This window comes from Emericellopsis atlantica, assembly GCF_019669845.1.
Source record: "Emericellopsis atlantica unplaced genomic scaffold F5Z01scaffold_47, whole genome shotgun sequence".
NCBI lineage: Eukaryota > Fungi > Ascomycota > Sordariomycetes > Hypocreales > Bionectriaceae > Emericellopsis > Emericellopsis atlantica.
Genome location: NW_025764749.1, coordinates 18,744 through 43,164, shown reverse-complemented (window position 1 = coordinate 43,164; position 24,421 = coordinate 18,744). Strand labels below are relative to the sequence as shown.

Here is a 24,421-nt window from a genome sequence, read left to right as displayed (position 1 = left end):
TCAACTGCAAAGCCAAAGACTCACCCTTTGGCAACGTCATTCCGACAGAGTAGAGCTTGAGTGAGCATTGTCTCGCCCTGTCGATAGCGCACCCACGTCCTCTCCGTGTTACACGACCGCCCTGAAGCCAACCAACCAACCCTAGCTATCATACTCCCTGGGCATCTAGGAAGGATTGCGATACGTAGCCTGTTTAAAGGCGCAGAGCTGCTGCTCTCGGATGAGGAGCTTCCACGGTCCTGAACTATTCTACTGCGCTTCTGCAGCCCTTTGTCGACCAAACCCACCCAAAGTCACTCGTTTCACGACTATTACCGCTCTCTACATCTGGCCGCACCTAATCAACAAGCTCGCACATATATATCGGCATTTCGAACAAATTACTTGACCATTACATCGCGACAACGACGCTAGTTACACTACCACTAGGACTTCTCACACCATGAGCTCTTTTACACAACCCCCCTGGCCGACCTGGGCCTACACAAACGAGGTCAGCAACGGAGGTTTTACAACAGGATACACACAATACCCTCACTACTCATCATACCTCTCGGACTCGATGGATGCGTACCAGGCTCATCACCACCACCTGGTCCATCACCATCAAATGTCACGGACTACAGAGTCCAAGCCTCGCCTCTCCAAAGAAGAAGTCGAAACCCTCGAAGCTGAGTTCCAGAAGAACCACAAGCCCAACAGCAGTACCAAGAAGGCATTGGCAGAGTCCATGAGGGTGGACAATGCGCGAATCAACGTAAGTATGGTGCTTGCACCTCCCGACACCCAGCAGGACATTGGGCTGAGATACTGCAGAATTGGTTTCAGAATCGCAGGGCAAGAGAGAAGAAGGAGAGGAACATACGCGAGTACGAAGCCCGCCAGAAGCTGGAGAAGCAGAAGAATGCAGTCGAGGACGACATGACCGAAGCACCCGACCGCAAAAGCAAGCTAGTGGCGTCGAGTGCACCGTTCCCCAACGCCCAGCGACCTCCCCAGCGCCTGTCGTCTTCCTCGCGCGCGATCCGTGACTCTCCTCTGTCGGACGAGGGAGGCCCACAGACGCAGATGAGCTCCAATGCGTCCAATGCCGGGTCTTTCGCGGCCCATGGTTCATGCACATCCCCATCCAACGCACCTTCAGAGTCCAACGACGCCGAGTTTGCCCTGTCGACGGACGACGAAGACACGGACTACTACGGCAAACCGCTTTCTCACGTTGTTACCGGGGGTGATTTCCGGAACCCTCCATCGATCTTCACCGCTTATAGCACCGATAATCTCGCAGGGTTCCCACCAATGGCCCAGTCGTCTCCCGAGCATGATCTCTCGCTGAGGTCACCAGCCTCCTTCGATATCGCGGCACGCCGCAACCGCCGCCCCCCGCCCCTGGCCATTGATGGTCGAAGCTGCTCGACCGGCGCGCCAGGGGCTGGGCTGGACATGATGCGCAAGGGCGACACGATGCGGCGCGTAGCGTCTGCCACAGGCTCTATGCGCATCTCAAAGTCCATGGGGGCACCTCGCAGTCCGTACATGCTCAGCCGATCTCCTGTTCCCGCCGGTCTCAGGGGGAGCCATGCGCCACCAACGCCCGATACACCCGTGCTGGCCAACCAGCCTGGCATCAACACCCTCGACAGAGGGGCCGGTGTATCGGAGCTGGCAATCCGTGACCCTAACCTTCGCACGCCGCCCACGACTCCCGGCGTTTCCCAGACCTTTTTCAGTCTCAATTCGATCTACGATATGACCATGACGGAGAGTGGCCTGCCTACATTGTCCCTTGGTCGGTACAACGGAGGCCTCGACCACTCCGGAGTCTCTGTTGGTGCAACGCATTATGTCACCAATTCTGGTGTCAGCCAGCCGCAGACACCTTCATTTGTGTCCCCCATCAGTCACTTTGGCATGGATGCTGGTCAAGGGCCTGAATACACGTGGCCATAGAGCCACATGTCTCGCCTACCGCCTTGGTAGTTGGTACGGCGTTTTCCACCTTGAGCATGGGCAGATGGTGACGGCTTGGTCTACGACACCTTACCTGTATAACCTGCCTCGGTTGGCAGCACGGAGTTATGGTACCCCAAAGGGTTTGGTTTGGTCTTTTGGCTTTTTGTTCTTTTTGGCATTCTCTTTCTCGCTCTTACTGGAGCTACTCAAGCGCATAGACACATAGCTTTCGATGATACATGATGACGGCACATATTTCTTAGGGTTACCTTGGGGTAATGGAAGGGCAATGGATGGGTAGCAGCCACTGAGCTGAAAATTGGTTAGTGCATGGAGCGCGCGGCGCATTTGGCACCATCAATGAATATGGATACTCACTCAGAGATTTCTTGAACTGTTCACGATTTGAGCGAATTTTGCAGGCCAAGACCAGTTTCCAAACGCACTTGTTGCTGGGCGTGTTGCGATGGCGAAGTTTGTTGGTCGTGCCAATGCGCTAACGCCACAATGGCGAGCGCCTTCCATCTCAAATTTCAGATGTGGCTCAGGCTTCACTACACGCCCTCTCTTAGCATCAAATCCAACAACCGCCCACAAAAGCAAGCCATGTGCGGCATTCATGCCGTGATCGGCTCTCGAGACACCCCAGTCCTTTCACGTGAAGTTGAGGAGAAACTGCGCGCAAGGGGACCAGACCATGTCGGGACAACACGCGTCGAGCTTGGCGACACGTCCGTGACCTTGACCTCCACAGTCCTCTCTCTCCGAGGTGATCACGTTGCGCGGCAGCCACTGGTCGATCCAAAAAGCGGCTCTTCTCTCTGCTGGAACGGCGAGGTGTGGCGCATTGATGGGCTCCCGGTCGCGGGCAGTGACACTGAAGCGGTGTTTCAGCTTCTCGTCAAGGCACGCTCAGATCGTGGCGCGGACTTCTCTGAAGAAGACCCGGTCCTCGCGGCACTGCGAACCATTGAAGGCCCATTCGCGTTCGTGTTCGTCGACAGACCGGCTCAGCGCCTGTACTATGGCCGCGATCGACTCGGTCGGCGCTCCTTGCTAGTCCAGACCGGACTTAGCATCACGCTGTCCAGCATAGCCGAGTCCACATCAGAGGGATGGCTAGAAGTCGAAGCCGACGGCTGCTATAGCATATCTCTAGAGCGGTCAGATTCTGGCGAGGTCTTCAAACCCCAGCGCCACGCTTGGCTCGAAGGCGATGACTTGGTAGGTACTTAGGCGCAGTTCGGCAGCGGTGTATATTCTGCTACTTACGGTTGTAGGTCTCAAGCATAGGTGTTTTCAACACCCAAACCACGGATAGTCCTCCCCAACTCATGCCTTCTTCCGCGTCGGTTTGGCAGCTAGGACATCAGTTGCGAGAAGCACTGCAGGCGCGTGTCCTGAACATTCTGTTGCCGCCCTATGCCCAAAGTGCTGATGCTAGAATCGCTGTGCTCTTCTCGGGTGGCCTAGACTGCACTGTGCTTGCGCGTCTGGCGGCTGACATAGTACCAATCGACCAGCCCATTGATTTGCTGAACGTCGCGTTCGAAAACCCGCGCATCGCCGCGCAGCATCAGGGCCTTTCGATCGACGACTTATATGAGCTCTGTCCGGACCGCATCACTGCCAGGAAATCATTCGCTGAACTGCAGGCTGCGTGCCCCGGGAGGAAATGGAGGCTCGTTGCGGTATGGACGCCTGCGCGGATTGAGTGATGCCACTGACAACCATAGGTCAATGTCCCATACTCCGAGACAAGAGCTCACCGCGCTGAGATTGTGCACTTGATGTATCCTCACAGTAGCGAAATGGACCTCTCCATTGCCAATGCCCTCTATTTTGCCGCCAGAGGTCAGGGACAAGCTTCTCTTGCTATGGAATCGCCCTCGACACCTTACACAACCTCAGCTCGTGTTCTCTTGTCGGGCCTCGGCGCAGACGAGCTTTTCGGCGGCTACGTGCGCCACAGCACAGCTTTTCAACGCAATGGCTATCCCGGTCTTATCGAGGAATTGAAACTGGATGTCAGCCGCTTGGGTAAGCGCAATCTAGGTCGCGATGACAGGGTGATGGCACACTGGGGAAAAGAAGTCAGGTTCCCTTTCCTGGATGAGAGACTCGTCAAGTGGGCTATTGAGCTCCCAGCATGGGAAAAGTGTAACTTTAGCACGCCAGCAGGAGAAGGACACCCCGATGCGGAAAAAAGAGTCTTGAGGCTACTGGCACAGACACTTGGTCTCCCCTTAGTGGCCACTGAAAAGAAGCGAGCTGTAAGTCGTCGAATGCTCCCGAGTAAAGTGGGAAGTCCATGCTGACCCTTGTCAACAGATCCAGTTTGGGGCGAGAACCGCCAAGATGGAGAGTGGCAGAGTCAAGGGCACCACATCGATTGCGCCGTGAGGAACACGCGGCAAGTGTCGCAGAAGAAGCTTGGTGTTACATGGACAGGGACTCTACCGGCTGTGATGACCACTCAGATACTATTGAGTCGTGCAAGAACCCAGGGACGAAGGATTGTGTGTTTTCCGCCCCGGCGGTCAACCCCTTTCTTCGCGGGTCTGACGACGCTGATGACATAAAGGCAAGTCTGAGCCGTGGAGCAACAGATGTCCCTCATGTGAAATGGCACCAGGGGAAGGTTATTGTTGGGGTATACAGCGCATTCAAGGAGAGTCATGGTAGCTTCCATGCGTCTAAGACCGTGTACTTGGTTATAACTGAGAGGGCACCAGTAACATATATGCGAGCTAAGTATATACAGACATACAATACAGTTCCTGCTCCCTGAACCGTGATCAACGAGACCAGAAACGACAACAGACACCAATGCACAAGAACGACTGTGCATTCGGATGGTTATACAGATTGTATGAGGGTTGGCGCTGATCATTGCGCCACTGTTTCCTTCCAGTGTCTCGCCTTACCCCCAAAGCATGGGCGACTTGTGTCGAGACAGAAACCCGCCGCGGCCTCGCAGGTTCAAGTCCTTACACAGGAATGATCTGACGCCCCAGCTTGTCGACCATAAAATGACTAAAGACCTCTTCATCGTTGCCGTCCACGAGAAAGATCCTGTCCTCTAGCTCAGACGCCAGTTTCGCATATAGACCCTCCCCTGGCTTGGGCCACGACGGCGGCAACGGATCCTCCTCCACCTCTTCCACTGCGGGCTCGGCTCCTGCGACAGGTACTTCTTCTGAAAGTCTCGACCGTTTGAGTGGTTTCTTCAGTACCGGTCTCCCCTTGATCTTCTGCTTGGCTTTGGAGTTCAGCAGGCTCGGCCCGGCTCGAGGTCGGATTTGTTCGCGTTTCTGGAACTGCTGCGCCGCGCTCATGGGCGGCGGAGGAGGCTCGGGAATCCCGTCACTCCAGGTCGGTGAGCTGAACATGGGTAGATCGGGGTGTTGTTTGGAAATGGAGACCATTACATCGGTCAGCAGTTGAGGCCGAAGCCGATCGCAGAAAGAGAGAATGGAAAGAATGTCGTCGCTTTTCATGCGCGAGAAGTACTGCGTCCGCTGGGATCTGGTTAGCCACCGTATATAAATCATCGCGGCTGGCACTTACAGCATGCGTTGATGCTCCCCCGGCTTCGAATCCGACGAGGTCAGGTCTCGCCGGGGCGGCACCCTCAGGCAAAGAGGCGAGCCTCTTTTTCCGAATGCGCTCAATCTTCTCCTTTCTATCAATGTCTTCCAGTGACACGAATGGTTTGCCTGTGGCAGGATGCCGCCTTGGCTTGGGGATTAGCCTTGTCGGTAGGTCGACTGATGCTTGTGTACTGAAATCCGGTCCTCTCTGCGCATTCGCTGCCTCTCTCTTCCTCTTATTCTGGTCATCCTTATTCTTGGCTCTCTCGAGCTCCATTCTCAAACTCAGTGTCTCGATGGAAGGCGGTATCTGTGGTGTCTGCGACGGTGTCGTTCGGTCGGGTGTCGAAAGCGTGACAGTGGTGTTCATATCTCGCATCAACCTCGACTTGGCATCCTCGAAAGCCTCCCTGTCCGGCGTTGACAGCTTGTTCGAGGCGTCAGAAAGACCAGCATTGAAGCTCTTGTTTTTAATGCGCTCGAGGATAAGCGATGTTGTACTGGAGAATTGCGTGTCGTATGATGGCACTTGGGAGGCGCCCGGCGCGCCAGGTAGTTGGCCAGCGCTTAGCGCAATGGGCATCTCCTCGGATAGTGTCGATTGGAGAACCGAACTGTCATCTTCTACCATAATACTAGGCGCATTGCCTAAAGGGAGAGAGAAGTCCATGATGTTGTCGTCTAGCGCGTCGTGGGCGCTCAGGAATCGATCATGCCGCAGAGCGATACGGCGATCTCGGTTATCCCACTATGAGTGAATGGCGACGATCGTAGGGCTGGATGGGTTCAGGGAGGTAGCGGACTGGATGGGGCACGACATATTTCATGATGGTTCATTCACTCTCAAGTTCAGATATGCTTCAAAGATGATGTTGATGAGAACACGTGATGATCACGTGCCGAGCAAGCCAAGGCGCGAACCATTCAATTGACTTCTGCAGCGGCGCAGCTGCCACATGCACTTCGGCCTGCAGTCGCGCTCATCGAACTATCTTTCCCTGGCGCAACGAAGCGATATCATCCTTACTCAAGCCGAGATTCTCAAGGACCTGATCGGTGTGCTGTCCCAAACTAGGTGGCGGCGTCCGAACGCCTGGCGCGCAACCCGACATTTTTATCGGCGTGTTCACCAACGACATCTGCCCACAGCTATCGTGCTGCACCTCGACGACCATGTTCCGCGCCTTGGTGTGACTGTGCTCGAGAGCCGTCTGCACATCGTTGATCGGCGCGTAAGGCATGCCCTTTCCTTCGAAGACGTGCAACCACTCGTCCGTGGTCTTCTCCACAGTGATAGCCTCGATCTTTTGTTCGAGCTCGACGCGGTTAGCGACACGAGCGGCATTGGTGAGATAAGCTGGCGCTTCTTTCCACTCTGGCTTGCCCAAGCCATCGCACATGATGCGGAAAAGACGGTCGTTGCCACCGCCGAAGAGGATATCGCCATCCTTGGTTTTGAACGCTCGATATGGGACGATGGAAGCTACCAAACGTTAGTGGTGCGCGACGAATCGACTGGGGGTGAAGGGACTTGCGATGTGCGGTGCCCCAACGCCCGCTGTCCTTCTTGCCTGTGACAAGGCAGCTGCTAGCAATGTTCGCCAGTGTCGCGGTCTGGCAGTCGCTGAGCGCCATGTCGATATGCTGACCTTTGCCAGTGCGCCCCCTCTGCAGAAGCGCGGCCATGATGCTGTTACTGGCATACAGCCCAGTCGTCAAGTCTGTGACGGCCACACCGACCTTGACAGGCGGTCCGTCTCTCTCGCCTGTAATGTGCATCAGTCCAAATTCCGCTTCGACCATGACATCGTAGCCAGCGCGCTCCGAGTATGGCCCCGTCTGCCCGTAGCCAGTGATGGATGTGTATATGAGCCTGGGATTGATCTTGCGCAGGGTCTCATAATCCATGGAGTATTTCTTGAGAGCGTTGGGTTTGTAATTCTCCACGAGAATGTCGCATTCGGCTGCCAGCTTGTGGAGGATCTCGACCCCTTCCTTCCGCTGGAAGTTGAGTCCAATAGACTTCTTGTTGCGATTCACCTGCACATCTCAGCCTCGCTCTCCCAACATGAGGACCAACTTACACCCAAGAAATATGCCGACTCGCCTGGTCCTTCCTGGCTGGACCCCGTCTCGTACTTGGCAAATGGCGGCCCCCATGCTCTGGTATCGTCGCCGGTCACGGGGTGCTCCACCTTGATGACCTCTGCTCTACATATGGTCAGTACTTGCAACATGATGATACATTGTCCATGAGCTATCTCACCCCAGATCGCCTAGTATCTGCGTGCAATAAGGCTGAGTAGAACCATTGTCAGCGCCGAATCACCCACCATCTCGGGGATGTCTGCTTACCCCTGCAAGTACTCGGGTCATGTCCAGCACACGATAGCCTTCAAGCGGTAGTGGAGGCGCCTCACGATGAGACACTGTAGTGGCCGTGAATGTCCGGCGGCCATACGCAGGCAACTGCAAGCAGCGTGGCCGCCATGCCCTGCAAGGACTCGTCCATCCGGGCATCCTGAGCATGATGAAGACTGATTTGTATCTTGGACATGCGGAGACGGCATCGGAGCGCCAGACCGAGGCGTTGATGTCAATAGCCGGATAGGCACGTGACCTCGGCCCCGGATTCTGCTGCTGGTCGGGGGCGGGTCCACCCGTCTTTGACCTCCATTCACTGATCACTCCTGACTCCAGTCTTCTCTCTTCCGATCAGATAATTTACTAAACTTATTCTCATCGACCTGCACGAAAGACGAGAATCGGGGCTGGGTATCTGTCTCTGTTGGTTGCAACTGGAGCCTGCCATCAATACCACGCACGGTTCGCCTTCGGACCCCAACTTCGAGGTTGTGCTGCATGAACGACAAAGCTTGAGGTGGCATTGCGTGCGTACTCTCATCGTCGCACGACGTTCGTGCGGCGGATTGACACCGTAAATCATATGTGCCCAAGCGGGAAATTTGTTCGCACCGGAAACCCATGTCTTGGTCGCGTCTAAGACGCGACCAATGTCGACGATTCCGAGTGATGCTGCCGGCTTACCACCCAGCGTCGTCAACACTCGCATCTGTTGCTTCTTGAAGACCTTCGTTGCCCATGAGCAGCTGCAACTGCAAGAATCCACGGTACGGAGAGCCGGCTGCTATTGTCGCATTTGCAGGTTCTATTGAGGGTGAAATCGGTAGGTCTGTGCCTCGCAACGCCGACGTGCTGCACACTGCAGGCTCGGCTCCGCCTCCTATACTACTCATTATTGCAAGGATGCACCGACACCACCCTCAGTACATTTAGGTGCGAAAATATTCCTTACTTTGTCTAGCGACTGAGCTACGACTTCCCCGCGATCCGGGATGCCCCTGTAAACCCAATGGCACCAAGAATAGTAATGCGTACCAAGCGGTGTTGCTATCCCAGAAGTGACTCTCAAGAGACCCTTAAGGTAGGACCACGGCCTCCGCGAATTTCAATGTGTCTTGTCTCACGACCGAGTGGTACGACTACGTCTGATTCAAGAAGTCAATCCGCTCTATCACCAACATAATTTGCCACAACCACGCGTAATGGCACCATCACTTGGTCGACGCAAGCTCCCCGTAAACGGCGATGCATCTACGAAAGCGGGCATTATCGCTATGATCACCGTGGTCTCTGTCTTTTGCCTCGTCATAGTCGGACTCCTCGTGTTCAAGCACTACAAACAACGTCAATATCACTCGCTACCTCAAAGAAGCAGCCTTCGTTCCTCAACTACCGAACTTGTTAAGTGGAAGTCAAACAACACGTCCGAGCAAAAACTGGAGCAAGAAAACGAACTACAAAGAATCACAATGATCAGAAAGTCCCTGGCCAGCCGGACATCGAATCATACACTACGCCAAGACACAAGATCGAGTCCAAGATTGGATTTTTTAGACTCGGACTCGGATGACGGCTCGAGACCCTGCAGTCTCATCAGTGAATACAAAGAGCTCGAGGCCGGTCATCAAAGCGACAGGGCTGTGTCTTTAGAGAATCATCCCGCGCTCAAACAAACGCATGCAAGCGAACTTCGGACAGGCTTGCCTGGTCCGCGAGGCGCTTTCCGTGCATCATCTGGCCCTTCGTCTCTGGGACATAGCGTCGTTGTGATGCCGCCTCCAGCCGTTGCAAATCCTAGTCCACCGCCCTATGACCGACAAAACAGGCATACATTGCAACATGTCCCACCTCCTCGCAAGGCACCGGCGGTCGACTCGCGCGGAGTACAGCGTATCGCGCAGCCAAGGCGGGCGACGTTCGGCGTGGTAGTGCCCGCGAAGCGATCTGCCACATTCGACAGTGTGCCAGAAGAATACAGTAGCGTGGGTACATCAGAGGATGGTGTGCCCGGCAGGACTTGGATATAATTGTACTGATATATAGCATTGGCATTGCTTTGGCGGGACTGGTTACCAGTAGAGCACGGCGTTGGTCAGGACATAGATAGCACACGAGCCTCTTTTATTTTATTTGCTTGCTTGCCGTATCTACACATCAGCCCTCACTCTCAATTTCATTCGTAATATCCACAAAGGACGTCCACTGCTTCCATGCCTCGCCACTCTTCAATGCCCACCGGGCCCTCCTGACGCCCTCCTTCCAGCGCTGGCCCGCGGGACCACGCTCCTGAATCACTTTCCCATCATCGCCTTCACCCATGTTGCTCGAATCTGTTTCACAAATTCCTGAAGCAACAAACAGTGCGGCCACGTTGATCAGCACGAACTCTAGGAGTGGGTCATTGTCGGGAAGCTCGTTGTTCAAGATCCGACGGAGAATCTCTGCATTCTCCTCTGGCTCTTTGCCGGAGGAAACCTGGTCCAGGGCGTGATTGCTCACACCAAAGTCACTCGGCTGGATGGTGAAATGCTCCACCACGATCTCGCCGCCCGGTGTCTTCTCCTGGAGCATCCAGCACAGTGTCCTCCCTGCGCAGCTCACCTCGTCCAGCTCCTCTTCGCCGCACACAATGAGCGCCTTTTGACAGCCAGCCATACGCAGCGCCTCGGCGAATGCAGGACCAAGGTCCTTCCTCGCTACACCGATCACGCGGGCTTCGAGGACATCTTCGACGGGGTTGGACAGAGGTCCCACGTTGTTGAAGATTGTCCTCCAGGGGAGCTGCTTCCTGATGGGGGCCACATAGCGCATACCGGTGTGGAAGACGGGCGCGTAGAGAAAAGCGTAGTTGGTGGCCGAGTACACTCGCGCCATGGTCGAGGGCTTGACAGCTGTGATCACGGGTGGGCGAGGCTGCATCTTGTTGACGAGATCGGCGCTGCCAGACTTGGACGTGCTTGCCTTGTTGCCGTGCTTTGACACAAAGAGCAGGGATGAAGCAATGATGGAGGCTGTTGTGCTGATGTTGAAGGTGTTGTGGCTATCGCCGCCTGTGCCAACAATGTCACACTAATTGCCCTCGTCAGCAAAGAAAAGATCCCCTGTTTGTGTAACAAAGGGGCGTTGACTTACGAGTCCACCATGGTAGTTGCCCTCCCTTCTCCCCCTTGTCTCGATGACTTTTTTCAGCTCATCTACTGGCACCTGAGCACACGCCTTCTGCATGGCAGCCGCACAGCTTGCCAGGACTTTGGGTTCAAAGTCGAGCCTCGTGAAGTGCAGCGCCATCAGCAGAGACGCACTCTGCGCCTCCGTCACCTGGTTCGTGAAAAAGTGTGAGATGGCATCGGCAATGTCATCAGCTGTAACTCGACCGTCTATAGGCCAGAGCTTGGACAGCAAAGGCTTGATGTCCACTGGGGGGAGCTGGTCCTGTTGTGAAGCCATTGGTACTTCTGGGCCGGTATGATGCAGCTCAGATTGGGAAGTGTACATGAATTGTAGATGCAAGTTACATGGAGGCTTTGAACAAAGAGCAAGATGATATACCTCAATAGCACGTTCGGGTATTCAAGCTCTGATTCATCCAGTTCCGTTGACGGAACCTCTGCGTCCACCTTCTTGTGGGGTGGCCTCCATGCCAAAATTGGCAAGCCATTCTGATGAGTAAGCTTTCAACCACGGTCTTGGGATTGTGTTTCTGTGTGCTAACAGCGGCCCATACGAGCTACTTGGTGGGACGCGGGAAAGCCTGCGAGTTCAATGTCATCCTCCGTGACCCAAGATAGATATTGTCGTCGACTTTATTGCCACATGAATGTTGAAGGAGCGTGGCCAAGGCGCAATGAGTGTGCAAGGGATGTTCAACAGTGACTCGCTGGCGAAATTCGTGCGCATTGACCTTGGAGCTGCGAAGTTTCGTTGTTCTCTTCACTCTTTATTGCGCCCGACATGTTGACGTTACTGCGGAGTACACTACGTACTATCATGACCTCGATACAGATTGACCCAAGTAATGGAACCTCAATACATAGTCCAATGGTCGATTTTTAATATCGCCAATGGCCTCTTTGGCATCTGATGACAGTGATTGATTCTCGTATCCTCGGCCACATTTTAAGTGTGCTAGCACGTTCTCGCAGATGTATAATCACATGACTCTGCGCCTAGAACCTTCCCCAACGGAGTCGCAGCCACGGCAGCTCACCTTAAGGTTTACCCTGCACCCTCTGCCTTGGCCACCGATTCTTCACTTGAACATCATCATCTACTCGCACTCCCGAACAGTCAAAGTCGGTCCAACCATCGCTAATCATTCTTTCAAGTCGATCGTCATCATCCCGCGACCGTATAGACCACGCCTGCCAATTTTTCGATTGCTCTGACGTTGCGCGCAACCTCGGACGCCTTGACTGGTTTCGAACAGTTGGCTAGGCAGACTTTGCAGCTCACCCACACCACATTCCCCATCGATCGAACGACATTTCTATCTTCGTACCTCGTTGTCGCGCACGAGCTAATTTGACATTTTGCTCCCTTGGCTCGACTGCCCGAGTCCAAAGACAAAAAACAAGAACAAGAGACGCCTGTCCGTGCGTCTCCGACTAGTGGCATCCTCTCACTACACCGTCAACCGCGAAGCTGCATTCTCCACTATTTGTTCAGGCCGCCAACAATCGCTTGAGGAGAACAAGTACAAAAGACACGCAAGCACGCAAAGTTTTGCTGAAAAAGCAGACTCAACTTCGAAGGCGCGCTAAGGAGGCGAGGAGAGCCCGTAAAGTTTTCGACGAAATCAACAACATCTACACACCGAAGGCGTACCAGGCCAAGATGCTGTCCGCAGCCGCTGCGGCGGACACCGGTCCTTACAAGGAGGACCTGAGCAACCAGTTGCTCTGTCCCGACTGCAAGACGTTCCCGCCCGACTTGGTCGAGGAGTACAGCAGCGGAGATATGGTCTGCAACGAATGCGGCATCGTCGTTGGTAGTCGTATCATCGATACCAGGTCTGAGTGGCGTACTTTTGCGAACGATGATCAGAATGGCGATGATCCGAGCCGTGTTGGTGGGGCGATGGATGAGTTCTCGGACGTACAGCAGCTCTCGACGTCGGTCGCCTTCTCCGAGAGCAAAGCCCACAAGGCCCTTGCCCGCAACCAGAACAACGCTTCCAAGGACAAGGGGTCGAAGAGCCTGGAGGAAGGGTATCGCCTCATTGTCAGCTTGTGTGAAGTGGCCAATGCTGGCTCGAACATCCAGAATGCGGCCAAGCACGTCTTCAAGGTAAGTTTCCATGTGGCATAGCTTGCATTGCTGCAGCCATATTAACCACAATGCCTCAGCTCGTCGAGAAGGAGAAGGGCTTCAAAGGCAAGCCGCAAGAGGTTCTCGTCGCTGGTGCCATCCAAGTCGCCTTCCGTCAGAATAAGGCCACGCGCTCGTTCAAAGAAATTTTCGAGTTGACTGGTGTTCCGAAGAAGGATGCAGGAATAATGTTCAAGAAGATCACAGCGTTTGTCAAGAAGATCAAGGCCGAGGGACGCACGGGCGTCGGCTTGGACAATGTGGCCAACTTTGAGAGTCGCACCACGTCGGCTGGCGAGTACTGTGCTCGATTCACAAGCCGCCTGGGCTTTAAGCAGACCAACCTGATTGCGAAGCTTGCCAAGTCGATTGCCGAACAGAGCCACAACAGCGTCCAGATTGGCGGCCGGTCGCCACTGTCGATTGCCGCTGCCTGCATCTACATGGCCTGCCATGCTGTGGGCGAACCAAAGCCATCCAGCGCCATTGCTGACAAGTGTGGCGTGAGTGACGGCACGATCAAGACGACCTACAAGTTTCTGTATAACATGCGAGACCAGCTCATCCAGCCGGAATGGGTGTCGCAAGGGGCTCGGGTGGACAGGGTTCCTGGCATCCATAACTAGAAGCGCTGCAAGAACCGTGCCACAGTTCGCACGAAGCGGCCGGCTACGTTGCGGCATCTTGGTCACCAGTGGGTCTAGACGCTGCCGCTCCGTCCACGTCGGAAGCCTGAGCGTCCGGTGTTGCATTACAGGGGGTGTTTATCTGCAATTTCGAGTAATTTGAAGGGGGCAGCAGATCCCCTACAAATTGACTTTCTCAAAAAGGGGGCTGGGCGCGGGGAGCACAACACAAGCCCAACGAGTTTGGAGGCACCCTTTTGCTGAAATAGGCCGGTGATACGGCCTCGTCGGCAGAAGTGGTTAATGTTGGCATGGAGGGACCAAACAGGCAATGGAGTTTTGATATCTCATCTTACTCACTTGTCCCGTGTGCGTGCTGTCTGTGCGTGTTTGGACCTCTGCGGTTTGTGTGACTCCATGCTCTGGTAAGACGCACGCCTCCCTCCCTGCTTCTCCTTGCCCTCGTATATGGTAGGCCCAGCCAGGTAGGGTACCTTGTCACGAAACCAGTCATTAAGGCCTGAAAGGGGATGGCTGTTTATTTGTCAAGCTTCCGGTAAGTCTGCTGTGCCACCATCCTGTAATCACTCTGTCAAATAATACGACGATGAAATAAGCGCAATTTGCTTGCTTCTTTCCTTCTACCGTGTCTTCCTTCCAGCGCGTGTGCCGCAAGCCTCCCCCCCCCCCCCCCTTTTGCGTGACTAAGCATCACTTCTCGGCTTTCGGATGCAATTAAGCACAGCCAATGATCCAGATTCCAGATCGAAGCAATCCCTGCTGTTCCGTTCCGGTCCTGCGGAGCGATCGAGCAAAGGCAACGAGAGCGGCCGTTTTAGTCGTGCGTGCTACGATGGCCACGACCCAGCGGATAGGTCAGACGAATCAGAGACGGCCATGACTCTCCTGTGCATGAGGTGCCATTGTGCATCCGTCATGTCCTGTTGAAGTTTCTACATTGGTGAAACATTGTCCACAGACGCTTTCCGATAGATCTATATTACTGTGGCCCAGGCCAGCCACGTACGTACAAGTACGTACGATGCTCGGGTGCATGCGTCCAGCGCCGTCCATGGCTTTTCGGGGCTCGTTCGCTCCGTGTCACTCAAACAAGCCACCATTCATCGCTACATTTTCCGCATCTCAGACTTCTCAGCACGTCCGCATGGATGGCCCTGCTTGCGGGAACCGGTGAGGGAGTCGGTGAGCGACGCTTTGACTTGGAGGGTTTCCCGGAGCCGACCCATGTGGGCTGTGGCCCGGCATTGGACGTCGCAATGGAGGGGCCCGGCCAGTGCGAGTGGAGGACAGAGGAGGGGGAGGGATAATTGCAGCGCTGTCGTGTCACGGGAGCCGAAGCGGACCTCCTGGCAAAGGTCGGATTATATATCACCTCAAGTGAAGTAACGAGCTTGCTAGCACCAAAGGAGTGGTTGGATCAGACTGTGGGGTTAGTAGCGGCTTGCTAAATAGCCCAGATCAGCCTGCCTGTTCTCGTCGTACCAAGGGAGGAATTGCAAGCGTACCGACACCACAACACCGAACTGGCTTCTTCGCACAGGGTGATAGCGTTATTCTACATCTCCTCTTGTTACGGTCGTGTTCTTTAGGGATGCCATGGCATTACCGTGAGTCTCTAGCCTCCGGGCCACCAGATTTCGGTCGCGTATACGGACCCGAGCGCCTGTGGGCTCGCATTGAGCCCGAAACTATTGCGCAGGGACCGACGGACCCTCGACGGTCTGGAAAAGACGTCAAGGGGCTCTCAACAAATCGACAAAGTCCGACATTGACTCGACAACAACCGCAGCGCCCCGGCATGCTCCACGGGACGCGCATCATCATGCTGATAGGATCCGCCACCCTTGTTGTCATCTGTGCGTGGCTCGTCGCCGTGCAAGGCACGACACAGCTGGCAAGGGGTCCACATGACGTCTCCGCATTCAGGTGCTTTGACTCTAAGCTCCCCAATGTTACCATCTTCGCCACGGGCGGTACCATTGCGGGCACAGGGTCGTCTGGCAAAGACATGTCCAATTACCAGATTGGGTCCCTCGGCGTACAACATCTGATCGATGCGGTGCCCGAGCTGTGCAATGTGGCCAATGTGCGAGGCGTGGAGGTGTCGAACGTGGGGAGCCACAATATCAACTCGAATATGCTCGTCAGGATGAGCCAGCAGATCCAGCAAGAGCTTGACGATCCGTACACCCAGGGGGCAGTCTTCACGCATGGCACCGACACCTTGGAAGAGACGGCCTTCTTCATGGACCTGACACTGCAATCCAGGAAGCCCGTTGTTGCTGTCGGCGCTATGCGCCCGGCCACGGCCATCAGTGCGGATGGTCCCATGAACCTACTGACGGCTGTGAGTCTGGCTGCGAACCATGATGCGTGGGACAGGGGGGTCATGCTGGCCATGAATGACCGTATCGGCGCTGCTCGCTTCACCTCCAAGACCAACGCCAACAGAGTCGACGCCTTCATGGCCGTCGAGCAGGGGTACCTTGGCGTCTTTGAAAACACCAAGCCAATCTTCTTCTACCCGCCTGCCCGACCCCTCGGACACAGGCACTTTGACATCAGCAGCCAACTCACGGCCAAGAAGAGCCTGCCCAAGGTTGAGATTCTGTACGGCTACCAAGAGCTGGAACCTTCGCTTTTCAAATCCGCCATTGACCTGGGCGCCAAAGGCATAGTGCTCGCTGGTGTTGGTGGCGGGTGGTGGCCAACAGCCGCCCGACGACAAGTCGATGCCTGGGCCGAGGCGAGCGGTGTCATCATCATGACGAGCTCAAGGTCACTGTCGGGGTACGTCGACGATAGTAGCGGTGGAATTGGGTGCGGGTTCCTCGACCCCCAGAGGTGCCGCGTGCAACTGCAACTATGCCTCGAGGCTGGACTGTCGAGGCATGAGATTCGAAAAGTGTTTCAATTTGGCGTTTGACGTTCGATGGGTTCTAGGAGGGAAAATTGTATGGGGGGCTTCTGGGGAAGCTTCTGCGGCCTCTTCCGGCGTTACGGGTTAATGGGCAGTCTTATGTTCGTGTCGTGTCGTGCGCATGTTGGTCTTGAGTTCCAAAGGGACGCCTATACTAATACGTGGTACCAGGTAATTAATAAGGTGGGCTTTCACAGGCGTCATCGATTGAAAAGAAGAAGGAACGCGTCGGGGCGACTGCCACTCCAATCCCCTGCAGAGGGGCCAGTGCAGATGATAGCGCCTAGCAGCCGGCAGGTCCGCTACGAGGATGGCAGTGGCATCCCACATATCACAAGAGCCGATGTAAGATAGGGTGGGATCGCTGATGTGTTAGTAAGTAGTGGTTGATGAATAGAAGACATGTTCTATAATAACCCTGGCAGGTCTCGATGCAGATGGTACTGTGAATGATCTGAGAAGCACCACCGAGACGATGTGAGCCATTGAGTCCTGCTCCAGCGCTGGGTGGAGCCAACTCCACACTACGGGCCTGGCGCAAGTTTCTCGACGTCAAGTCGTCAACCGCATGCAGGCTTATTACAGCAGCACCCCTGCCGAGTCCAAAGTCGTCGCGTCCCTCTCCTCTCCGCCAACTTGACAGTCGCAACGAACGTATCGACAGACCTGCCACTCGCTTAAACATGCGCTTGTTTTAGCACCCTCCGCTTGCTGAGCGCGACGTCCCTCCGCCACGCCGCGATCCCGCCACGATACGAGAACAACGTTTCCGCCAAGCTTAAAGTTCGAATCGCTCGATCTGACGCCATGATCTTGACATGACGGGGAACCTCTGCTCATGCACCATTGACGATATTCAATCGCTACCAGTGCTCTTTCCATCGACTGTACTTGCTGGAATGTGCCTTTGTTGATTCATTCGCTGTGAAGAGGGCGCAGAGATGGGAGGTTTCGATCAGGGTCGGGAGAAACGGCCCAGCGGGTCGGCAAACGACGGACACGGATACCTGCGCATGTACAACAAGACTCTCGTTCTCCGTGACCGATTTGTCCAAGGTCTCATCGCAGCAATCTCATGGCTGTACCAAAGGACCATTGTCGATCTCATCCTCCGACGGAAGCATGTTGAGGCGTCGACTGACGGCCGGCATATCCCCTTGACCTTGGATCATGGAACACCTCTCATCGACACCCGCCGGGGTCATTCGTACATATCAAATGATGTGCGAACTTCACGCTACACTGTGTGGGATTTCCTACCCAAGCAATTCATCTTTCAGTTTTCGAGAGTTGGCAACTTTTACTTTCTCTGCGTTGGTATTCCACAAACTGTATGCTTCATCTATCAATTGGTTCAGTCACGATCGCTCCGCTGACAAGGGACACAGATTCCTGGTCTTTCCACGACCGGTTCTTTCACGACTATCCTGCCGTTGATGTTCTTTCTGCTGCTCACTATGATTAAGGAGGGATTTGACGATTATCGCCGCTATCGCCTGGATAAGGTGGAGAATGCGAATCTTGCAACTGTCCTGGGCAAAGAGGACCTGCATACTGGCAAAGCGGCCAAGCAATACCCTTGGGACAAGTGGAATCCTTTCAGGACAAAGAAGGCTGCCACTCCCTGGCCAGCTCCTGATGAGGAGTTTGCTGGCCACCGCTGGGTACCAACTCGATGGAGCGACATTAAAGTCGGAGATGTATTACGATTATGCCGAGATGAGCCTGTTCCGGCGGACATAATCTTACTTCACAGCGATGGAGAAAACGGGCTGGCTTATGTTGAGACGATGGCCCTAGACGGCGAGACGAACCTCAAAAGCAGGCAGGTGTGCCACGCTTTAGAAGGTTGCGGCACCATTGCAGGCCTCGCCGCTTGCGGTGCCGAATCTGTGGTCGAGGACCCGAACCCTGACCTATACAGTTTCAACGGTCGAGTTACGGTCCAAGGAAAGACACTACCACTCACTTTGAACGAGGTCATCTACCGCGGGTGCATCTTACGCAACACGCCCGCCGCTATTGGTCTGGTCATCAACACTGGAGAAGAATGCAAAATTCGCAAAAACGCCAATCGTCACCCGAAAGCCAAGAGACCACAACTCGAACGAATCAACAACAAGATCGTCGTGACACTAGCTATCTATGTCGTGGTCTTGTCCGTGGGCGTGTCCATGGGCTATGTCGAATGGGAAAAGGACTACGAACAATATGCCTGGTACCTGAACCACGCCAAAGTTCCCTTCTATCAGATCATCATCGCGTTCATTATCATGTTCAACAACGTGGTACCTCTCGCACTCTACATCACTCTTGAAATCGTCAAGATTGGTCAGCTCCTGATGCTGAATGGTGATCTGGGCATGTACGACGAGGAATCGGATACGCCGGCTCGTTGCAACACGAACACCATTCTTGAGAATCTGGGCCAGATTGGGTACATCTTCTCCGACAAAACGGGGACCTTGACAGACAACGTCATGAAGTTCCGTAAAATCAGTGTGGCAGGGACTATATGGCTACATGAGATGGATCTGGACGCTGACGACACTGGCGGCTCAGCGTCAACTGAGGAAACAACCAGCTCTGCCACTTCAGTCCTTAAGCCCGAGCCTGTGACTTTGGTTGTTCCTCATGACCGACGTGAACCAGTCGAGATTCCGATCTCACCCAGCAGGCCATCCATGGGAAGGCGATCGTCTTCACATTGGCGGTCGACGGGAAGGCCTGACCACGTTCAGCCCGAGGTCAATACCAGCGATTTACTTGAGTATATCCGACTCAGGCCCCATGCCTCTTTCACTAAGAAGGCCAAGGAGTATCTGATGGCCTTAGCCTTGTGTCACACTTGCTTGCCCGAAGAACGCGATGGCAAGATCGACTACCAAGCCTCGTCGCCTGACGAGCTAGCACTGGTCAAAGCTGCTCGGGAACTGGGGTACGTGGTCATCCAGCGCACCACACAGTCAATTACATTGGCAATCAACAACGAAGAGAATGGCGAGGGCGAAAGGTTGACTTTCCAGATCCTGGATATCATCGAGTTCAGCAGTGCCCGTAAAAGAATGTCCATCGTTGTGCGCTATCCGGATGGACGCATAGCGGTCATCTGCAAGGGCGCAGACTCTGCTATTCTGCCCCGGCTGAAGATGGCATCACTTGCTTTGCAAAAGGCGTCGGAGGTGCGCAAGAGTGCCGATCTTGAACATGAAATGCACCGCCGCAGCGAACACCAAGTGCCTCGCAATAGCTTCGGTGGTCGGCACAGCTTGGCCATTCGGCGAAACCCTGGCGTTTCCATGGATCACCAGCGACCACAGCCCAACAGGAGCAAGTCTTTCGAAGTGAAGGGGCTTCTGCGTCCTTCTGGCGATCGACCTCGGATTTCAATAACAACGAGGACCGTGTCTCACGATGGGCGCGGCAGTCACCACGGCCAGTTCCTGACGGCACCGACGCCAACGATGCTTGGCATACCGAATCGTTTCGATTTCCTGCAGGATTCAGCGCCTCTAGATGAGTCCGAGGTCTTTACAAAGTGCTTCCAGCACCTCGAGGAATTTGCTACTGAGGGCCTTCGAACTTTGCTCTACGCACAAAGATTTATCACAGAGGCAGAGTATCGGGTATGGAAGAAGCAGTGGGATGAGGCTTCTACCAGTCTCGTCGACCGTCAAGAACGGATTGAGGAAGCAGGAGACGTGATTGAGCAGGGTTTCGATCTTGTCGGAGCCACCGCCATTGAGGACAAGCTGCAGAAAGGTGTCCCAGAGACGATCGACCGTCTTCGCAGGGCCAACATCAAGATATGGATGTTGACAGGTGACAAGCGGGAGACTGCCATCAACATTGCCCATTCTGCCAGACTTTGTCGTCCTGGATCGGATGTATACATTCTTGACGTTGCGAAAGGAGGTCTGGGCCAGCAACTGGCTGCTCTGGGCGAGGACATACAGACCAGCACTGGCCACAGCGTCGTGGTCATTGACGGCGCGACACTGGCGGCTATCGAGGGGTCAACGGAGTTTTCGGAGGCGTTCTACGCAGTGATGATCCTTGTCGATTCGGTCATCTGCTGCAGAGCATCACCCGCGCAAAAGGCCCTGCTTGTCAAGACAGTCCGCAGTCGTCTTCGGACCCTCAAGAGCAAGCAGAAGCGAGGACTGACGCTTGCCATCGGCGACGGTGCTAATGATCTGGCCATGATCTCAGCCAGTCACGTCGGCGTTGGCATTTCAGGCAAGGAGGGCCTCCAGGCTGCGCGTGTGGCTGACTTTTCGATTGCGCAGTTCCGCTTCCTCCAGCGCCTGCTTCTTGTTCATGGCCGATGGAATTACGTTCGGACCGCCAAGTTCATTCTATGCACCTTTTGGAAGGAAATGTTCTTCTATCTGCCAACAGCACAGTATCAGCGCTACACAGGATACACTGGCACATCGCTCTACGAGGCTACTAGTCTGACGGTCTTCAATACCTTGTTCACCAGTCTAGCCACAATATGTATGGGTATTTGGGAGCAAGACTTGCAGGCTGAGACTTTATTGGCTGTTCCAGAGCTCTACATTTATGGACAGCGCAATAAGGGGTTGAACCTGGCAAATTACACGCGCTGGATGTTCCACGCCGCTTGCCAAGGTGTTGCTTGCTGGTACGCGGTGTGGGCAGGCTATGGGTGGATCGTGCCCAGCGGTCGTGATAACACCCTCTACGCGTTGGGAAATCTGGCCTTCACTGTTGGCGTCCTGTGGATCAACTGGAAGTTATTGTACGTGGCTGCGCAGCCCTGGTATCACATTGAAACGCTGACCATTTTTAGCATATTCGAGACGCACTACAAGACATCCATTGTCATGGGCTGTTTCTTTGTTACGACAATTGGCTGGTTCGCCTGGAATGGGTTTCTGGACGGCGTCTATGCCGCGAAGCCTTCCGGACCATATGCCATTCGAGGCACGTTCACAAACACGTTTGGCCGGGATCCAACTTGGTGGGGTACCTTGTTCATCGTACTCGGCTTCCTTGGCTTGATGGATCTCGTTGTCAAGGTTGCGAAGAGAAACCTGCGCGTTTCCGGTCTTTTACGCTGGCCGCCGTGGGGGGAGAAAAGTCAAGAGGACGATGACGGCATTGTCGCTGATGAGCTTGACCTGGAGATATGGCAGGAGTTAGAGCAGGATCCAGTTGTTTGGGAACAGCTGAAGAGGATGGCCCGCGATGAAGAAGAGGACTACGAGGACGAGGAGATCGTTCTCGACGTGAGTGCTGTACCAAGCACGTCGAAGACTAGTGCATTTGTAGGGAAGATACGAGGCATGATACCCCGGAGGCAATAATCTAACAACATATATGAGTCAATAGATGGCAACATGAGAGAACACATTAATTCGGAACACCTGGAACTAATTACGTATATTATGAACTGATTGCTGCATCGGAGCATGAATCACTTGGCAGCCGCCGGCTTGCTCTCGGCAAGGCCTTGGGCTGTCTCGATGATTTCTTCGTTCATAATGCCTTCCTCCCCTCCGCCAGCCTCCGGCCTGCGCTTCTGCACCGCCCTGCCAACAATCTCCAAGCTTCTAAAGGCAAAGGGGGCGAGAATCAGGCTCACGATGCCCAGTCCGAAGCTCAGCCAATTTGCAGCTCTGATGCCGACGAGCGTTGGGCCATCCCCCTCCTTCAACCCGCCGACATCCTCGACGCTCGTCCCTCTCTGGTCCGCCATGACAGCCGTCTGCACGGCCGTGGCAATGGCCAGTCCTATCGCTCGACCAAGCTGACCGACGGCATTGATCAACGCGCCACCGATGGCTTGATCCTCCGGCGGCAACGCCCTGGACGTGAACAGTGTCAAGGACGGCCAGGTCGTATCAGCACCTATGACCGCCAACAACATGGCTGGCAGACCCCAGGCAAAGTAGGACGTGCTTGGCGGGATGGGCACGGAGAAGAGCAGGCACGCAATCGACATGGATATGGTGCCTGTCAGCATGATAAACACCGTCGGCACCTTGTCCATCAGCTTGGCCACGATGAACGCGACGACGGCGCCGCCTACACCCGTCGGGATGAATCGCAGCATCGTCTGCAACGGGTATAGACCCTGGTACTGCTGGAAGAAATAGGTGGCGAAGATGACATAGTTGTTGAACGAGGCGAAGAAGACGCCCATGATGAGCAAGACGACGGTGAAGCGACGGTTCTTGAACATGGACACCTTGACCACGGGTGGGCGCTGTCCCTTGCTCTCCAGGTGACGCTGCCAGAAGTAGAAGCCCACTATGATGAGGACGGACACGACGATGAGGACGGGGATGTACGGCGCGGACCAGCCGACGACGTTACCCTCTGTCAGGGCGAAGAGCAGCAGAAGGAGGCCAGTGGTGATGATCGCGCCGCCAATCCAGTCTACTGATGCCAGGGACGCCTTCCGTCCCGCGCGGAGCTGCATCACGGTCGGTGGAGGCGGCGGGATGACGAAGAAGCCAGCGGCCGCGATGAGGCCCGCCATGATGGCCGAGACGCCAAAGACCCAGCGCCAGTTGGCGTACTGGGCGACGAGACCCGAAACAAGGTTGCCGCATACGCTCCCCAGGGGGGCACCCGCGCCTAGACATGCTCATCAGCGGGCGTTCCTGTGATCCATGTGTGTGTGTGTGTGCTGACTTACTGTATGTGCTGAATGCATAGTTCTTTGCTCGTCCTGGCGGGAATGTGACGCCGAGAATGCCAATTGCCGTGGGCACGTTGGCCGCTGCCCCCTATTCACATCGCCATCAGCCACGTAGTCCCTGAAGGTGATGCTCCCCCTGACAGAGCATCTGGTACCGCCCACTTACCAAGCCATGAAGACCCCTGAAGAGATCAAACGCAATCTCGTTCGGTACAAAGGCGTTGGCCGCCGTCACTGCCGCGACCCATATCGAACCGCCGATGAAGATCAACCTCTTGCCGTAGATATCCCCGATCCTCCCCCAGAGCAGTAGGAAGCAACCAAAGGCGAGTGAATACGACGATACGATCCACTGCAGTCTACTCTCTGGGATGGAAAGTTCGTCGCCGATTGTGGGCAAGATGATGACTACACTCTGCAGCGACAATGTCTATAGTCCTCCGTTAGTTTGCGGCTCGACTCACGACAAGAGGCGCACATACGTTGAGGAACGAGGCACCTGTCAAGGTTGCGACCAGCGCTATACACCGGGCTTTGGAGAAGGGCAGAGGAGGTTGCTCATCGTCCTTGTACGACATGTCCTCATCGCCATCGCCATCATTGTGGTTGGCACCGCTTCGTTCTAGGGTAGCCTCATGCTCTGGTGGTGGCTGATGGGCGTCCGATGTCGGCACCGCCTTCGTCTGAGATTCGGCCATGATCGCGTACCAGAGAAGCGCATTCAGTTCCAAGCCTGCGAGGATGATTTGAAGACGGGGCTGAAGCTCTTTAAGAAGAGAAAACTAATACACTGCAGGACAGACAAACCGAACCGACAACCGGTCCTGGCTGAACAATCAAGCGAGAGGCGCATGGGGATTGAAATCTGCGGGCAGAGGTCATTTGTTATTGGTAGTCTAGTGTCCATGGATGGTCCACAGGAACGGGTGCGGATCACGGCATCTGGAGGCGGCATTGTTGATCC

General features: G+C 54.9%; 11 protein-coding genes across 11 annotated transcripts; 6 read left to right on the top strand and 5 right to left on the bottom strand.

The window, feature by feature from the left end:
* Positions 1–167: 167 nt before the first annotated feature.
* Positions 168–2,205, top strand: F5Z01DRAFT_437267 (putative homeobox transcription factor). The gene is made up of 2 exons (XM_046259735.1): positions 168–757; positions 817–2,205. Exons 1-2 carry the CDS (start codon positions 443–445, stop codon positions 1,948–1,950), a joined length of 1,449 nt encoding a protein of 482 aa, XP_046113813.1. The 5' UTR covers positions 168–442; the 3' UTR covers positions 1,951–2,205.
* Positions 2,206–2,342: 137 nt separating this feature from the next.
* Positions 2,343–4,684, top strand: F5Z01DRAFT_667921 (asparagine synthase-like protein). The gene is made up of 4 exons (XM_046264314.1): positions 2,343–3,177; positions 3,234–3,644; positions 3,690–4,226; positions 4,285–4,684. The coding sequence occupies exons 1-4, from the start codon at positions 2,461–2,463 to the stop codon at positions 4,354–4,356; spliced, it is 1,737 nt and encodes a 578-aa protein (XP_046113812.1). The 5' UTR covers positions 2,343–2,460; the 3' UTR covers positions 4,357–4,684.
* F5Z01DRAFT_667919 (uncharacterized protein) lies at positions 4,685–6,185 on the bottom strand. Its single transcript, XM_046264313.1, has 2 exons — positions 5,524–6,185; positions 4,685–5,474 (listed from the first exon to the last, which is right to left on the bottom strand). Exons 1-2 carry the CDS (start codon positions 6,175–6,177, stop codon positions 4,944–4,946), a joined length of 1,185 nt encoding a protein of 394 aa, XP_046113811.1. The 5' UTR covers positions 6,178–6,185; the 3' UTR covers positions 4,685–4,943.
* A 341-nt stretch (positions 6,186–6,526) lies between these two features.
* On the bottom strand, positions 6,527–8,066 carry F5Z01DRAFT_630809 (CoA-transferase family III domain-containing protein; the record flags this gene model as incomplete). The annotated part of the gene is made up of 5 exons (XM_046261751.1): positions 6,527–7,029; positions 7,055–7,586; positions 7,631–7,757; positions 7,813–7,844; positions 7,902–8,066. 5 exons carry the CDS (start codon positions 8,064–8,066, stop codon positions 6,527–6,529), a joined length of 1,359 nt encoding a protein of 452 aa, XP_046113810.1.
* A 799-nt stretch (positions 8,067–8,865) lies between these two features.
* On the top strand, positions 8,866–10,000 carry F5Z01DRAFT_437246 (uncharacterized protein). The gene has a single exon (XM_046259734.1). The coding sequence runs from the start codon at positions 9,113–9,115 to the stop codon at positions 9,935–9,937; it is 825 nt and encodes a 274-aa protein (XP_046113809.1). The 5' UTR covers positions 8,866–9,112; the 3' UTR covers positions 9,938–10,000.
* A 64-nt stretch (positions 10,001–10,064) lies between these two features.
* F5Z01DRAFT_630770 (glycosyl transferase) lies at positions 10,065–11,357 on the bottom strand (the record flags this gene model as incomplete). The annotated part of the gene is made up of 2 exons (XM_046261747.1): positions 10,065–10,979; positions 11,043–11,357. The coding sequence occupies 2 exons, from the start codon at positions 11,355–11,357 to the stop codon at positions 10,065–10,067; spliced, it is 1,230 nt and encodes a 409-aa protein (XP_046113808.1).
* Positions 11,358–12,395: 1,038 nt separating this feature from the next.
* On the top strand, positions 12,396–14,082 carry F5Z01DRAFT_436913 (transcription initiation protein). The gene is made up of 2 exons (XM_046259731.1): positions 12,396–13,196; positions 13,256–14,082. Exons 1-2 carry the CDS (start codon positions 12,744–12,746, stop codon positions 13,841–13,843), a joined length of 1,041 nt encoding a protein of 346 aa, XP_046113807.1. The 5' UTR covers positions 12,396–12,743; the 3' UTR covers positions 13,844–14,082.
* Positions 14,083–15,686: 1,604 nt separating this feature from the next.
* Positions 15,687–16,790, top strand: F5Z01DRAFT_731470 (Asparaginase/glutaminase; the record flags this gene model as incomplete). The annotated part of the gene is made up of 1 exon (XM_046266707.1): positions 15,687–16,790. The coding sequence occupies one exon, from the start codon at positions 15,687–15,689 to the stop codon at positions 16,788–16,790; it is 1,104 nt and encodes a 367-aa protein (XP_046113806.1).
* An 807-nt stretch (positions 16,791–17,597) lies between these two features.
* Positions 17,598–22,172, top strand: F5Z01DRAFT_436978 (P-type ATPase). Its single transcript, XM_046259732.1, has 3 exons — positions 17,598–18,115; positions 18,173–21,549; positions 21,601–22,172. The coding sequence occupies exons 1-3, from the start codon at positions 17,726–17,728 to the stop codon at positions 22,115–22,117; spliced, it is 4,284 nt and encodes a 1,427-aa protein (XP_046113805.1). The 5' UTR covers positions 17,598–17,725; the 3' UTR covers positions 22,118–22,172.
* Positions 22,164–23,476, bottom strand: F5Z01DRAFT_667908 (major facilitator superfamily domain-containing protein). Its single transcript, XM_046264312.1, has one exon. It carries the CDS (start codon positions 23,293–23,295, stop codon positions 22,228–22,230), a length of 1,068 nt encoding a protein of 355 aa, XP_046113804.1. The 5' UTR covers positions 23,296–23,476; the 3' UTR covers positions 22,164–22,227.
* On the bottom strand, positions 23,459–24,260 carry F5Z01DRAFT_437177 (major facilitator superfamily domain-containing protein). Its single transcript, XM_046259733.1, has 2 exons — positions 23,940–24,260; positions 23,459–23,887 (listed from the first exon to the last, which is right to left on the bottom strand). The coding sequence occupies exons 1-2, from the start codon at positions 24,153–24,155 to the stop codon at positions 23,561–23,563; spliced, it is 543 nt and encodes a 180-aa protein (XP_046113803.1). The 5' UTR covers positions 24,156–24,260; the 3' UTR covers positions 23,459–23,560.
* Between the last annotated feature and the right edge of the window lie 161 nt (positions 24,261–24,421).